Source organism: Cucurbita pepo, chromosome 2 (assembly GCF_057944985.1).
Source record: "Cucurbita pepo subsp. pepo isolate OVF chromosome 2, ASM5794498v1, whole genome shotgun sequence".
In the NCBI taxonomy this organism is placed as follows: domain Eukaryota; kingdom Viridiplantae; phylum Streptophyta; class Magnoliopsida; order Cucurbitales; family Cucurbitaceae; genus Cucurbita; species Cucurbita pepo.
In genome coordinates, this window is record NC_141799.1 from 14,318,559 (window position 1) to 14,334,692 (window position 16,134).

Here is a 16,134-nt window from a genome sequence, read left to right on the forward strand (position 1 = left end):
GCCTCCCTTTAATCGAGGCTCGACTCTTTTGGAGTCTTAGTCATTTTGACTGCCTTTGTGCCTTTGAGGAGGCTTGACTCCTTTTTCTTTTGGAGTCCTTTGTTTGACATTTGAAAATTTACCAATCTATTGGAACGACTAAGTTTAGGGCATGACCCCGATACCATGTTGTTAGCATCGATACCAGTTGTTAGCTCTAATACTATGTTAGATGAACACGACTCTCCACAATTGTATGATATTGTCCACTTTGAGCATAAGCTCTTATGACTTTGCTTTGAGCTTCCCTAAACCCATGATCATTCCCTAAATTAGTCGACGTGGGACTTTCATCGTCCAACAACTATCTATATCAACAACATGCATATTTCTTGTTCTTTTTTTCAACAGGGTGCATTATATATTTGTTTTAGTAGAGATTTTGCAAAAGATATCTAGATGTTTTAGAAAACAGAGGTAGATATTTTAGGGAAAAAATTTAGATGGTTAACAGATAAATGTTGAATAATTATGCTCCAAAAATATTTTTCATTAAATTCTAGTTGAAACCCACTAAATAAATTATGGATGTCGAATTGTTTATAAGATTGTAACTTGAGTCTACCGTGGAATTACCTATAGTCCGTTGGATGATGAAAGTTCCACATCGGCTAGTTTAGGAAATGATCATGGGTTTATAATCCATAAATACTCTTTCCATTGGTACGAGGCCTTTTGGGAAAGCACAAAGCAAAACCATGAGAGCTTATGCTCAAAGTGGACAATATCATACCATTGTGGAGAGTCGTGTTCGTCTAACATAGTATCAGAGCCATGCCCTGAACTTAGTTGTGCCAATAGAATCCTCAAATGTCGAACAAAGGACTCCAAAGAAGTCGAGCCTTGATTAAGGGGAGACGTACTTTGTTCAAGGAGAGGTGTTGGATGATACTAAGACTCCAAAGGAGTCATGCCAATAGAAACATCAAATGTTGAATAAAGAACTCCAAAAGAAAAGGAGCCGAGCCTCCTCGAAGGCAGTCAATAATGACTAAGACTCCGAAAAAGTCGAGCCTTGATTAAGGGGAGACGTATTTTGTTCAAGGAGAGGTGTTGGATAATACTAAGACTCCAAAGGAGTCATGCCCCAATAGAATTCTCAAATGTCGAATAAAGGACTCCAAAAGAAAAGGAGGCTCGTACTTTGTTCAAGGGGAGGTGTTGGATGATACTAAGACTCCAAAGGAGTCATGCCAATAGAATCCTCAAATGTCGAATAAATGACTCCAAAAGAAAAGGAGTCGAGCCTCCTCGAAGGCAGTCAATAATGACTAAGACTCCAAAAAAGTCGAGCCTTGATTAAGGGGAGACATACTTTGTTCAAGAGAAGGTGTTGGATGATGCTAAGACTCCAAAAAAGTCGAGTCTTGATTAAGGGAAGATGTACTTTGTTCAAAGGGAGGTGTTGGATGATGAAAGTCCCACATCCGCTAATTTAGGAAGTGACCATGAATTTATAATCCAGAAATACTCATACTTGTGGTCTTTCCATGGTCTAAAATAGTCAACATATCAAAATTTATTAATTAAAATGTTTAAGGAGTTAATTTTGTATCACCGTTAAATTATATAAATTAATATTTAATATATCAGATATGTTATACCCACACTCATTACAATATATATTAAATATTAAAATAATTAATGAATATACAAAAAAAGAAAAAGAATTATATATATATATATATATATATATATATATATATATATATATTTAAAATGGGAATGAAACATAAATTAATTAAATATATAGGCTCTCTAAATAAGGAATGCTTTGCTTTCGTCTAGGTTCGAATCCCGCCTAAAAAATGCTGTTGAACCGAATAAAAAAATGTTTTATTTTTTGTTTGGCATAATACACTAATTCCGCGAAGGATATTTCACGCTTAAAACATTTCAGAACGGAAGCGTGGAATATCAGTACCGGGAATCTTTGTGCCCAAATCCGCCGGCGTGTTTACCGGCCGAGTGATAATCCCGCCAACGACTGGTACGCCGATCAGTAGTCATGTCGGAAGAAACCATCCCGATAGATTACGTCATGGAAGCCGCCTCTGGACCTCACTTCTCTGGCCTCCGGCTCGACCGACGTCTCTCCTCTCCGCCGTCTTCCTCAACTTCCTCTCCGGCTCATCGTTATCCTGTTTCCTCTTCCTTTGCGCAGGCCGATGCCAACACTCCTAAGCAGCCCTTCGTCATCGGTAATTTTCCTCTCTGTTCTTGATTGCTTTGTTAGGGGATTTGGATTTTATGTGAATGAGTTGATTTATTTTCATATTCGCGCTTCGTATTTTGTTGATCCTGCATTTACAGTTACAACTCTTTCCGTTTGGATCGAAGACGTTTTAATTGCTGGCATTGTTAACTTGTTAGGTGTTTCTGGAGGTACTGCATCTGGGAAGACGACCGTGTGTGACATGATTATCCAGCAACTTCATGATCATAGGGTAGTGCTGGTCAATCAGGTTATCTTTCTTTTCGCTGTATCTGATTCTTAGTCTAGATTTTGCTTCAGTTTCTTGAACTCCATGGCTTTGCTGTAGGACTCGTTTTACCGCGGATTGACAGCTGAGGAACTAGAACGTGTGCACGAGTATAACTTTGATCATCCTGGTAATGACTTTAGTGATTTCAAATTGTTTTTTGCTTCCGGAAATTTTAAGGGAAAGCATGGAGGTTTATTGTTTAACCACCTCTCAATATTTCTTTGCATGGGATAACGATTTGATTGCTTTTAAAGGGAATTATGTTTGCCATAATCCAGCAGCTTAAGCTTTTGGATTTAGTAATCATCTTTGAATAGCAACTGTATATAACATTGTTCGCTTTCAATTACTTCAATTGAATTGTCTCTAGATTCGTTTGACACCGAACAGCTTGTGGATTGCATCGAGAAGCTAAAGAGTGGGCAATCGTACCATGTCCCAATTTATGATTTTAAAACTCATCAACGCTGTGTAGATAGCTTTCGACAGGTGGTGACATCTCTTCCCAAGTGTTCATTTGGTTTTCTTTATTGAGGGGGTTGGGCCTATTCATTGCTGTGATTTTTTCAGAAAATAAATTATTGACTCGCACCAGGTAAATGCATCCAATGTTATCATCTTGGAAGGTATTTTGGTTTTCCATGATCAAAGAGTCCGCAATCTGATGAACATGAAGATATTTGTTGACACAGGTTACAATTTTGCTATTATTATTTTCTTTGTTTCAATTTTTGACCCCGTGTGATTTCACCACTTTCCACATCATAGACTTTAGACTCGTGTCCTGAGTGTGAGAATTTTTGTAAAGCTTGCACGGTATTCGGAATGAACAAAGTATAATTGAACAGCTCTGAATTCTGAACTAGTGAGAACGTTTTTTAAAAAACTTTTCTTGTAATCTGTGGATGAATTGGGAGATGTGAATTCTCAAGGCAAGGGGGGGGGGGGGGGGGGGGGGTAAGCATTGGTTTGTCGGCTTTCTTTGGGCTTACTTTAAATGTGTCAGAGATTTGGATTGAATTAAAGTCTGCTTATTGATCTTTAGTACTTAAATTTTTATCAGAAAATTTAAAATAGTCCTCTATATATTACTTCTATTGAATACTCTCTACCTTCACCTAATATTTCGCACTGCATTGGTTTTAGAGCCTGATGTGAGACTTGCTCGTAGAATTAGACGCGATACGGTAGAAAGGGGCAGGGACATTAACTCTGTCCTTGAACAGGTAAAATATCAATATCTTTCCTGTATTTAGATCAAACCTAATGGGATCTTTGATTATAAAGGTTGAATGGTGTGTGCATTGAATTATTCACAAGGTCTTCCATAGCTTACTATCATGAAATTATATTTCCTTCAGACCATGAGGATTTTGAAATGCTCCCCAAGCTCAATATTTGGTTATTACCATAACTAAACCATAATCATTTGGCGCATTATGAAAAAGGAAAGATGTAGTTGCCAATGTGTTGAGGAATTACTATCTTGAGCCATTTCATTGCTTCCAATCATGGTGATCTCGTGGCATTAGCATGTTAAGAAATACAATTTATGCCGCCATCCCTCCCCCCTCCTCGAGCGTATGGTACATTAATAAAGTTTATGGTACATTAATAATCATGGTGATCTCGTGGCATTAGCATGTTAAGAAATACAATTTATGCCGCCATCCCTCCCCCCTCCCCCAGTGTATGGTACATTAATAAAGTTTATGTCTGAATAGCTGAAAAAGAACCTCAACCTAACCTGACCGACAGAATTATTACTGCAATGACTTACTTGGTCATATATTCAATAAGATCACAGCCTTGTTTCTCGTTCAGAGCTGTTACTAAAAGGGGCATAGTTGAAGTGTTGGAAGGGTTTGCTTTTGTTTTTATGGGCTGATCAATTCTTATAGTTTGCTTACGAATTTTATAGCGAGAATAACAATACTAAATTATGCAACATCTAATTGGCATACCATTGACATTTGTTATTTACTTCATCAAATATTCGGTGGTAATTCCTTTGTTCTATTTTTGCAGTATGCAAAGTTTGTAAAACCTGCTTTTGATGATTTTGTTCTGCCGTCAAAGAAGTATGCCGATGTGATCATACCACGTGGGGGTGAGAACCATGTTGCAATTGATTTGATTGTGCAACACATCCATACAAAATTAGGCCAGCATGACCTTTGCAAAATATACCCCAATGTTACTGTCATTCAGTCAACATTTCAGGTATTACATTTTCTAATAGAAATTCCCTGAAATTGATACTTTATGTTCCCCTTTTTCCCTTAAAGGACCAGCCAACTAGGGTAAAATATTTACCTTCAGTTGTCTGTCCACATAGTTACTATTTATTAGCCTTGAGCTGGAAATAATGTGAAGACAGATGCAGAGAATTCTGCAACAGTAGACTCAAGGTTCTTATTTTTTAGGAAAAAGAAAGCAGTTAAAAGATATGCGTAAGGGAGATGTGATTTGTTGCTTGAGAAATAAACTTGTTGATCTTGTCTTGTCTCTGGTTGAGAGGTTTACCAAATAATGTTTCAGACAAGTGGCTAAGGATATAATAATTGTTCCTGTTCTCATTTGAGATGTTACTCTTGATAATCTCATGTTGGTAACTGAATGTTCCAGATAAGAGGTATGCATACATTAATTCGAGACCAGGACATTTCAAAGCACGATTTTGTGTTCTACTCAGATAGACTTATTCGTCTGGTACTTTCTTCTACAGGCTCAAATGCTAGTTTAATTGTGTCAGTAAAGTCACAATCTCTACATCGTCATAGATTTTGTTCTTTTGATTCGCAGGTTGTGGAGCATGGCCTTGGCCATTTGCCATTTACTGAAAAACAAGTGGTCACTCCAACTGGTGAGTTAAGGAAGTAACGAGTCTTGTGCTTACTTATTTGTGCAGTGAACTCATTTCTCTTGCCGTGAGTTTTTGCTTGCGTTCTGGATACTGATAAAGAATGAATGCATGCTTTTGATCTTAGCATCTGTATACACTGGGGTTGATTTCTGCAAAAAACTATGTGGGGTATCTATCATTCGAAGGTAAGTTTGACATGACTATATATCATACTTGCTGTCTGAATAATGGCAACTAGAATTTGTCTGAGATGAACTTGCTGATTACATCTGTGGTTGTGATCATTTTTTGACCAACTTCGAGGATAAATGAGATGTTTAGCCAAGAAGGTTCTTCTCATTGTTGACACTTATCCGCAATCTAATGATTTAGTGGTGAAAGCATGGAAAATGCATTGCGAGCATGTTGCAAAGGGATAAAAATTGGGAAGATTCTGATTCACCGCGAGGGAGATAATGGGATGCAGGTGAAATTAGAATGTTACTTTTGAATTATAGAGTTTGTTGGAGCTTGATCTGTGCTTTCTTCTGTCACTTTTGGGGTTATATTAACATTGTAATTTCTATTTTTTGTCCAAACTAAACAGCTGATATACCAGAAATTACCCAATGATATATCAGAGCGACATGTCCTACTCCTAGATCCTGTTCTCGCCACTGGTAATAATATCATTATGACTATATTATTAGTTTAAATGCCTTTTACTCATCATTAGTCAGTCTGTCATACAACAATAAGTTAACTTTGGTGATATTTAGATTTGACAATTGCAGCACGACTTTGAAAATCCAAGTTGCATCAATATGTTGATTCTCAATGTTTGTTAGCCTAATGAAGTGGCCATTGAGATACTGATAGCTCTATAATCTTTTTATTTTATTTATTGGTTATATTAGATTTAAATATTATTTTGATACTTTTAACTTTTGGTTCATTTTGGTCTTTGTACATTTAAAACGTCGATTTTGGTTCCTATACTTCCAACTTTTGTTCATTAAATTCATGTACTTTCAAAATGTCTATTTTGACTCTCGTGCTTTTTAGAAGATAGTCCTCTCATTTTCATTTTCATTTTCATTTTCATTTTTATCTCATTATAGTATGATACTTAACTTGCTAAATTTTTTGAAATGTACCCATAAATTTGTATTAGAAATTCCCATTGTGTATAAAATTTATGTTTGCTTTTTGTAAACAATGACCAAATTGGCCGCATCTTAAAAGTATAGGACCAAACTGAAATTATTCCATCGATTATGATATAGTTTATAAAAGGATGCCCTATCTGTGTATGATTACAGAAAACACCTCCAATTCGATATGGGGGTCGGTAGATTGTAGTTACAAACAGGGGGGATAAATGATTCCAGGTTAAAGCTTAACGCAAAGGCAAAGTAGAGTCTATAAAAGAAATGATGCTTGTTGCTTATATGAGAAGATGCGAGCATTTCGGTCTGGCCATATATTCCGGTAAAAAGCAGTGATGAAATTGAAAATATAGGATCAAAATGAGCGTTTTAAAGGTACGAAGACTGAAATGAATCAAAATCTTTACAAGGATCAAAATAGTATTTAAATCAAGATATTACTAATAACTCTTATCTGATATTCCCAAATTCGTTATAAATTCTTGAATATTGCTTTTCATTTTCTGTCAGAAGATTTCTCATACTCTTGTTCTCTTGTACTTTTATCCATAACCAATAAGTTCTGTTTAAAACTTTATTTTTGTGATCTTTGCAGGCAACTCAGCTAATCAAGCAATTGATCTATTAATACAGAAGGGAGTTCCAGAATCGCACATCATATTCCTCAACTTGATCTCTGTGAGTTATTTTATGCCATCCAAATTGGTTAGAACTAATTAAAATGGTTGCAACTGCCAACACTGATGTCAGTATAACTCCTTTGGAGTCCAGGCCCCCGAGGGGATTCACTGTGTTTGCAAACGATTCCCATCCTTGAAAATTGTCACTTCTGAGATCGATGCTGGATTGAACAAAGAATATCGTGTCATACCCGGTATGGGTGAGTTTGGTGATCGTTACTTCGGAACTGATGATTAATTATACAGCTAGCTGGTTGATAGGGAGCCTGGGTTGATAATAAGTTTGTTTAAGAGACATACAAACAAAGACTAACTGTTCTTGAACCACCAAAGCTTCACTATCTCCATTAGTAATGCCGTGTTGATTTTTCCATCTTGTCTCTGATTCCTAGACCTTCCTCTCTATTGCGCTTGTTTCAAGTTGCATTGACATAATGTGCCTGTGAAGGACCGTTTGTCGTATTAATTTACTTGTCGATTCACCATACATCTTATGCCATCCAGATCGACCAGGTCCGTGTGATTTATTTTTAAAATTTAAAATAAATGTTCGTCGATATATTTATATGAAGGAGTAACTCAAGCTAACCATCTATTCCTGCCATTAGAGCTCTGCCATAGCTATTGCCACCGCTCGGGCAAGTCATTGGCGAGTGGGAGAACAATGCTTCATGGTTTGCTGCAGGTGCGCCATCCATTACTTGTAAGTTCTTCACCAGTCTTGGAGTATATGATTTTGCATTCGATAGTGTTACAAATTAGTTGAATTGCTTAATTGCTTTTGCTTATAGTTTTGTTCGTCATGCTCGTATTAAAACTTAGATTCAACCCCACCTTCAATTGCTTTTACAAAGACAAAAAACATATATTCATACAGCTCTTTAGTATTGCGTTAATTTAAACATTAGTTTGACAACATAGGGTAGGATCATCACCATATGACAAAACTTTTTGTTTATTAATTATTGATAGAGGAGGGAAAAAAAGAAATAGCTGTAATAGCTAAGAAGGTAGGTGGGAAGTTGGAGCTGAATTATTTAATTCAAGATATTATATTGGGAAAAGATTTAAGTTTTAATTTAGAAAATGATAGATATGTTTTTTGTCTGGAAAAGATATTAGTATCTTAATTAATTTATTTTTTAAATTCAAATTCGTGTCAACTCTGTGTCATTTTTCAACTTACTTTTTAAAAGAAAGGCTAGTTCAACTTTAATTTAAAAAATGCTTGCAAATTTATTCCGCAAATAAATTCCTTTTTATTATAACTTTTTTTTATTTATTAAAATATGGTTGTTTTATGATAGTACTGTGAAATAATTCCTGGCCTTATAATGCAAATTTACTTTTATTTATTTAAATTTTGTGTTTAGATTGTGAATCTCTTTTTACTATTTTCAATTGTAATTCTGCCGATAATTTTTTCCCTAAATTTTTTAACAAATATAAATAGTGTCTATATATATATATATTTATTTGGAAGGTTTAAATCTCATTTACACTTCCAAATTTTTTTTTTAACTTTCTTTTCCACAAATTTTCATATTTGTTTTATTTTGTTTATAATTCTCTCTAACGCATAAAAGTTAAACATTTAATTAATTATTTAATAATGTTATTGAAATAGATTACGAAATAAGTTTTGAAAATAGTAAATAAACTTTATAACTTTTAAAATAAAATAATTATTAAAATTGTTTTATATACGGTTAAAAATTTAAACATTATTAAATACAATTATGAAAGTTTAAACTTAAATAGAGATATCCACGGATGAGGACGAGAAAACCTTTTCTATCCCTGTCTCTTCCTTAATTTTCATTCTTTTTAAATTTCTTATTTATTTTTACAGAGATGAGACAAGGGAGAGATTGACAATTTCCATTTTACAATATCATTTTTATTTTTTAGAAAAATGTATAAAAAAAACCTAATACAAGGTTTACAAACAAACATATATGATAATGCATTACCAACATCATTAACCTCAAAATCTATTGTTTTGACCTTGTAGAAGACAGAGAATAGAATCCCGTTCTTGGCTCTACTCCCTCTCCCAATTCTCAATTAGGGTGGGCATCGGCCTCGCAGGGCAAAGGAACATCTCCATACTTAAGCTATAATACTGTTAATGTTTTTTTTTTTTTTTTTTTTTAGTTATGAAATATTGCAAAATAGAATTAGGTAAACATTTTTGTAAAAGGAAAATTAATGTTGTTCAAACATGACTACCAGACCGACGAGACCGAATCGGTATGGGCAGACAGAGCGCAAATACGACAGGATTTGACTAAAAGGAAAGTTGGTGATGTTTGGATTCGGGTTTAATTTCACGCACACCGTGGAAAAATGGAGTTCTTGACTAGAATACGATCACAAACACGTGACATTGTGGACCCGTAACCAATCGCCCACCAATCAGAACCTAACACTGCTAAATAAAGTGGACTCTAAAACGACCCTCCTTTCTGAATTTTTGTTGCCGTTTTCAACTTTAGTTCTTCCATTGCCATATTAGTCGGTGCTCCACACTGCCGTTTTGACTCTCTCTCTCTCTCTCTCTCTACTTTTCTTTTTACTTTATTTTATTTGGCATCGTTTTATTACTTCAAAAAAATATTCTGTATCTACGGTTCATTTATTACACTATGGTAAATGCCTGAAGTATATATATGTGAGATCTCATATCGATTGGAGAGCAGAACAAAATATTCTTTATTAAGGGGTATCTTTTCTTTACATATGTGTTTTAAAAATCTTGAGAGAAAACCTAAAGAGGACAATATTTTCCCGCGGTAGGCATAGGCTGTTATAAATGATATCAAACCTAGATATCGGGCGATGTGCCAGCAAGGACATTGGGCCCCAGAGGGGGGTCCCACATTGATTGGAGGAGGAGACGAGTGTCAGTGAGGACGCCAGGCTCCAAAGGCGGTGGATTATGAGATCTCATATCTGTTGGGAAGAAGAACGAAACATTATTTATAAGGGTTTAGAAATCTCTCACAAGTAGACGTATTTTAAAAACATTGAGTTGAAGTACAAATAGGACGATATTTGTTGGGGGGTGGATTGTGAGGTCTCATATTTGTTGGTGAGGAGAACAAAACATTATTTATAAGGGTGTGGAGATCTCTCCCAAGTAGACGTATTTTAAAAACATTGAGTAGAAACACAAATGGGATGATATTTGCTAGCGGTGGGCTTAGAATGTATGTATTATTGATTAAAACGTTATAATCTTGAATTTTCATCCTTATCTATAGTTAAAGTTTTTTAACATCATAATGGTAAAAAATTAAATGTTCGAGACAAGAGGTAGGGTTAGAGTCAGAGTTAGAGGCAAAACATTGATTCACTTACCGAGAATAAGAAAATAACAAGGTAAGCTAGGGTCAGAGTTAGAGATACATTATCCATCATCATCGATCAGAGAATCAAGATTAATTTGTACATAATCCCAACAAGAAAATAACGCTAACTCATTTTTTCTTCTTCTCCTGATCCTACCATTCCGACTCTTAAATATAATTAATTATCATCTCCTCTATCTTTCACACATTATAAAGGGAATTCCTTAAATTAAAAAACAAGGTGGAGATATAAGATAAAGGAATATGAATAATAAAAGATTCCTATGGCAGGGATAAGGCAGGTGAGGAGTACTATGCAGATGTGGACTTGTGAGAAAGAGCTGGGTAAATTACGATGAACTCCCTACTCATACGAGGAGACAAGGCCTAAAAATTAGGGTTAAATTCGGCACTGAAAAAAGAATAAATTAACGGCTGAAAATTGCTTAGCTGTGTTTAGTTTTCTAGCTTCTGATTGGTCAGTTATGGACACGATGGCGAAAGGTAAAACAAACGGAGGGGCCCATCAGACGTGGCTCCTCCTCAGCCTTGTATTCAACTGATTCTGTACACGTGGACCAGTGTCCTTATATCCCATTACTTAGTTTTATTTATTTATTTATTTATTTATCATATTTAATATTTTTAAATTTCTTTTATATATATATATGATGAATCTCTCACTTTTAATATATATTTAATTGATGTTGTCTTATTTTATATTTTTTTAAAAACATTTATTAAATATAAAATTATTAAATATTTTAGAAGTATTGTTAAAGTTTGTTAATAATTTTTTAATTATGGCGTTTGAATGCAGCCATTTTGGAAAATGGTCTAAAAACTAGAAAACGACAAAATACTTATTACAGCCTTTTAATAATATTATTTCCTATTTTAAAATAGAAGCAATTCCAATAATGTCAGAAATTAAAATTTTATTATATTCGTTTTGTTATTATGGTAAGTGAGTTTGTCATCCAACCATTTTAATTATTAGGACCAAATAAAAATATTAAAATGTACGAAATAAGTTAAAATAATAAAATTAAAAAATAACGATCTCTTTTTTTCGATTATTGAATTTTTTTTAAAAATTTAATATTTATCAGACACGAATTTTAATAATTTAAAGACTAAATTTATAATATATAAATGAAATGCAGACCAAATTAAAATATAAGGTAAACTTGTTATTATTCGAGGAATTATACTTTCACTGAAATTTAAAAGATTATAATAATAAAGAGTAAGAAAAAAAAAATTAAATAAATAAACGCATGGATAGTTCCGTTACTTGATCTCCAATCTATGTGGCATGTGTAAAGTCGAAAATAACCCTATTAGGCAGTGGTCGTGTTGAGTCGCACGTGAGAAAATAAATTAAAAAAAAATGCAACGCGATAGAGTTGGAATCACGTGATAAGATTTCCTTCCGGTTTTGACATTATTATTTATTATTTATTATTTATTATTATTATTATTATTTATAGTAAAACAAATGCATTCTATTGCTCCAATTTATTTTGTATCTAATATATTAGTTTAGAATAATTTAATATATTATAATATTTTATTTTTATCTAATAAATATTTAAAATTTAAAATATTAAATTAGGGATATTTCCAATTAAATGATTTTGAAATAGTTTTAAAAAATATTTTCAATAAATTTTTTATATAATTTACCATTTATTTAAAAATACTCTAAATAACAAATTTTGATATTTTATTAATTAAGCGGCTGAAATTTATTGGTTTTTTGAAGACAATACTCTTGTTTGCAAGTTGCCATAAAGTTATTTTTTTTTTATTATTATTAGATTTAGGCTATTATCTGCAAATACAGGCTGTATAAATCTTTTTCCCTATTCCTCTCATTATTTTCTGTTTTTTTCCTTAAAAATCCCTTTTTCTTTCTTTCATTTTGAAATTCGTTTTATGTTTAATTTTTCAAGTCAAATTATAACAACAAATATTTGTATTATCTTTATAATATTTATTTAATAATTTATTTTTTAAATCCAGAGAAAAGGGCTGCGCTGTCATTTCACATAGCTAAGTTATGGAATTAAGGGATGAGAGAAAATAGGGCAAAACCGTAATAAATCCCAAACCGCGTGGTTTTTCCGCGATGGTCTGCTATATAAGTTCCTCTTCGCTATTGAAGACCTCACAGAAACGCAAACGGTTTGCGGCCCCTTGAATTCTCATCGTTTCTCTCTCTCTCTCTCTATTGAATTTTGTTTCCTTTCGCTCTCAGCCCTTGCTTGCAAGTTTATTTTAGGGATTCTTCGGGTTTTGTTCTCCGCCGCTAATTCTTTTCATCGGTGAGATTGTTGTTTGTGTTTTATTTGTTTGCGATCTCTTTTGGCTTACCATTTATTTTGTTCATTCTCTGTGTAATTTTGGTTTTTTGGATTTTTCTTTTCTGATTTCGATTTCGTTTGGATATTAGGGTTTGGTTGAAGAAGGTACAAGTAAAGGATTTCTCGGTGTTAACTGTTGCGCCGGATTTTAATATTTGTATTTATTGGTACGTTCTGTCTCTCTATTCGAGATGTGATGTTTTTTTTTTTTTTTTCTTTTGATGATGTTTATAATGATTGATTCCGACTTCAGTCTTTGATTTATGGGAATATAATCAAATCTTTGCTTGTAATTTGTGTTTGTTTATGTAAAGCCCTTTTACTTGTTCTTGATTTCGATTTGTGTTCGTTTTCCGTGGTTTGAAGGTTTCTTCGTGTTGTAATGTTGATGTTTATCCGATTGTTCAATCGATTTCAGAAAATCTCGAAAGAAAAGCTCTTTTTTATTTGGCGTAAATTATTTGGTTTCTAGGGTATTCTTTTTCTCTTTCTGCAACTTTTTGGTAGTCGTCTTTGGTGGCGATTGCATGGCGAAGATAACGAGGGCTACGGTTAAAAAATGGATACTTTTTTCGGAATAAAGGAAGAAAGGGCTCCAGTTTTGCTTTTAATAATGGATCAATAATAGAAAGGAATTTCACTCAATTTTTCTTGCCCGGGGTTTGTTGAACATTTTGCTTTTTAATTTGTTTACTTCTGCTTTTCACAAAGCAGTATTTTCCATGATTGTTGATGTGTACTCCATTGTTTTTATTTATTTAACTTTTTCCTTGAATACTATGTTTGCCTTAACAATTATTCTTTGATTTTCTCCTTCGTTTGCTTTTGGTACTTTTGTGTTCTTCATTTAGATTGCCTTTTTAAAAAAAAAAAAAACGAATCCAACTTATTTCCTTATGCCCTGTTAGTGAATCAGTGTTCTGTCTATGAACTGTGTTGAGTGTTCTATTGTACAGTCGTCTTCTCTTTATTAAGATTGGGAGTTCTCTGATTTCATTTTTGTGTGTGATCTTTTGGCAGCGAATGATTTAATGGAGTCAAAAGGTGGTAAGAAGAAGTCTAGTAGTAGTAGTAGTAGTAGTAAATCCCTGTTCTACGAAGCTCCCCTCGGATACAGCATTGAAGACGTTAGACCACACGGTGGAATCAAGAAGTTCAGATCTGCTGCCTACTCCAACGTACGTTCTTTCTACACTGCCGTGTATTTTTTAATTTCTAGTCTATCATCAATGGGCTGGCTGGTAACTGATTTTTTTTTTTGTTGTTGTTCTTCTTCTGCAGTGCGTTCGTAAGCCATCCTGAGTTTTGCTGAATCCCGTTTGACCTGCGCCCCGAGATCCTTAGTTTTCTATTATTTTTGCTGTGTCTTTTTTCTTTAGTACTCTCTACTTTCCTCGTTCTCTCGTTCAATCTCTCAACATTATTACCTTCCTTTTAAGAAAAGATGACGTTTCCAACCTCTGCAATCGGATTTGAAGGCTATGAAAAGAGGCTTGAAGTATCATTCTTTGAGCCTGGCATTTTTGCTGACCCAAGGGGCATGGGCCTTCGTGCTTTGTCCAAGGCACAACTAGATGAAATTCTGACATTAGCCGAGTGTACCATTGTTGACTCTTTGTCCAATGACTATCTTGATTCATATGTCCTTTCGGAGTCGAGCCTCTTTGTATACCCATACAAGTTCATCATCAAAACTTGCGGCACTACTAAGCTGCTTCTGTCTATTCCAGCTCTGATAAAGTTGGCTGATTCCCTATCCCTTAATGTGAAATCTGTGAGGTACACTCGTGGGAGCTTTATCTTTCCTGGTGCCCAGTCTTTTCCCCATCGCAGCTTCTCTGAGGAAGTTGGTGTGCTTGATGGCTATTTGACCAAGCTTGGCCTCCGTGGCTCTGCATATGTGATGGGAAGTCCTGATGAGACAAGGAAATGGCACGTTTACTCTGCCTGTGCCAAAATGGGTAGCCGAATCAACAATCCTCCCGTCTATACTCTGGAGATGTGCATGACTGGGTTAGACAAGGAGAAGGCGTCTGTCTTCTTCAAAACAGACACAAGTTCTGCTGCTACAATGACTGAAAACTCCGGTATCAGGAAGATCCTTCCAAAATCTGAAATATGCGACTTCGAGTTCGACCCATGTGGGTATTCCATGAATGCCATTGAAGGAGATGCAGAGTCTACCATCCATGTCACTCCAGAAGAAGGGTTTAGCTATGCAAGCTTTGAAGCAGCTGGTTATGAATTGGACGACGTGGACCTGTGTAAGCTGATTGGGAGGGTGCTGGCATGCTTCCAGCCATCTGATTTCTCTGTTGCCCTCCACTCAGATGTCGTGGGTGAGAATCTGAAAGATTTACTGTGCCTGGATCTGAAGGGGTACGAAGGTGGAGAAAAGAGCTGTGAAATGCTCGAGGAAAATGGATCCGTCATCTATCAGAGCTTTAAGAGTAGAGGAGATTATGCGTCATCTCCAAGGTCAATCCTCATGAAATGCTGTTGGAGAGAGGACGAGGCGGACGAGGAAGTTGGGAAGTAGTAGTAGTAGTTACTTAACTTTCAACTTTTGCTGCGTTTTAACTTTTAATTACTATAGTATCTTCGGGGTCGTTCTGTTCTGTTCTTTCATTAATGTCTTTTTGTGTTGTGTTTCCTTTTGCAAATAATAATTCCCAGGTGGGGATTGTAGGCTGTCGTGTCCTGGAGAGTCTACTTATGTTATTATGATCATCAAACTATATAATGATAATTATCGAATTTCCTTATTTTAATCATGGCTTCCGTTTGTGGACCTTTTTTCACTTTTGAAGACCCATTATTTTGGTAATTATGGCATTTACAAAGAAGCTATTTTGTTGTCATAATAGCCTCCATGTTTTTTTTATTATAGCATAGTTTACGGGACGATGACACTCGACACTCGAATGTGCTTTGAAAGGTATCAGCAGGTGTTATCCCGAAGTATCCGAAGCGAAGCAAAGGTTGTCTCGCACACAAGAACATCATAATTTTCATAATTTCCAACACTTTGTGGAATGTGCTCTATGGATTTGATTCAAAATTAAAACAAATTAGAATTTGAATCTATAATATTACAATTCTCATAATTAGTTCATAATTCAATTAAAAATATGATTTTTTTTTTTAAAAATTTTATATTTATTATTTTGGAAGATCATGGGATTCCAGGGTT

General features: G+C 34.6%; 2 protein-coding genes across 3 annotated transcripts; both read left to right on the top strand.

Moving 5' to 3' along the window:
* The first annotated feature begins 1,889 nt into the window (after positions 1–1,889).
* Positions 1,890–7,592, top strand: LOC111789203 (uridine/cytidine kinase UKL1, chloroplastic). Of its 2 annotated transcripts, XM_023669899.2 has the most exons (14): positions 1,892–2,240; positions 2,413–2,504; positions 2,583–2,652; positions 2,896–3,014; positions 3,121–3,217; positions 3,672–3,751; positions 4,554–4,748; positions 5,154–5,237; positions 5,331–5,391; positions 5,516–5,576; positions 5,764–5,857; positions 5,978–6,050; positions 7,135–7,217; positions 7,311–7,592. In XM_023669899.2, the coding sequence occupies exons 1-14, from the start codon at positions 2,048–2,050 to the stop codon at positions 7,455–7,457; spliced, it is 1,449 nt and encodes a 482-aa protein (XP_023525667.2). In that variant the 5' UTR covers positions 1,892–2,047; the 3' UTR covers positions 7,458–7,592. The 2 variants fall into 2 exon arrangements, with proteins under 2 accessions (XP_086977828.1, XP_023525667.2); XM_087121702.1 differs by lacking the exon at positions 7,311–7,592 and having other exon boundaries at positions 1,890–2,240; positions 6,693–7,194.
* A 6,651-nt stretch (positions 7,593–14,243) lies between these two features.
* Positions 14,244–15,712, top strand: LOC111788043 (S-adenosylmethionine decarboxylase proenzyme). The gene has a single exon (XM_023668184.2). It carries the CDS (start codon positions 14,386–14,388, stop codon positions 15,478–15,480), a length of 1,095 nt encoding a protein of 364 aa, XP_023523952.2. The 5' UTR covers positions 14,244–14,385; the 3' UTR covers positions 15,481–15,712.
* The last annotated feature ends 422 nt before the right edge of the window (positions 15,713–16,134 follow it).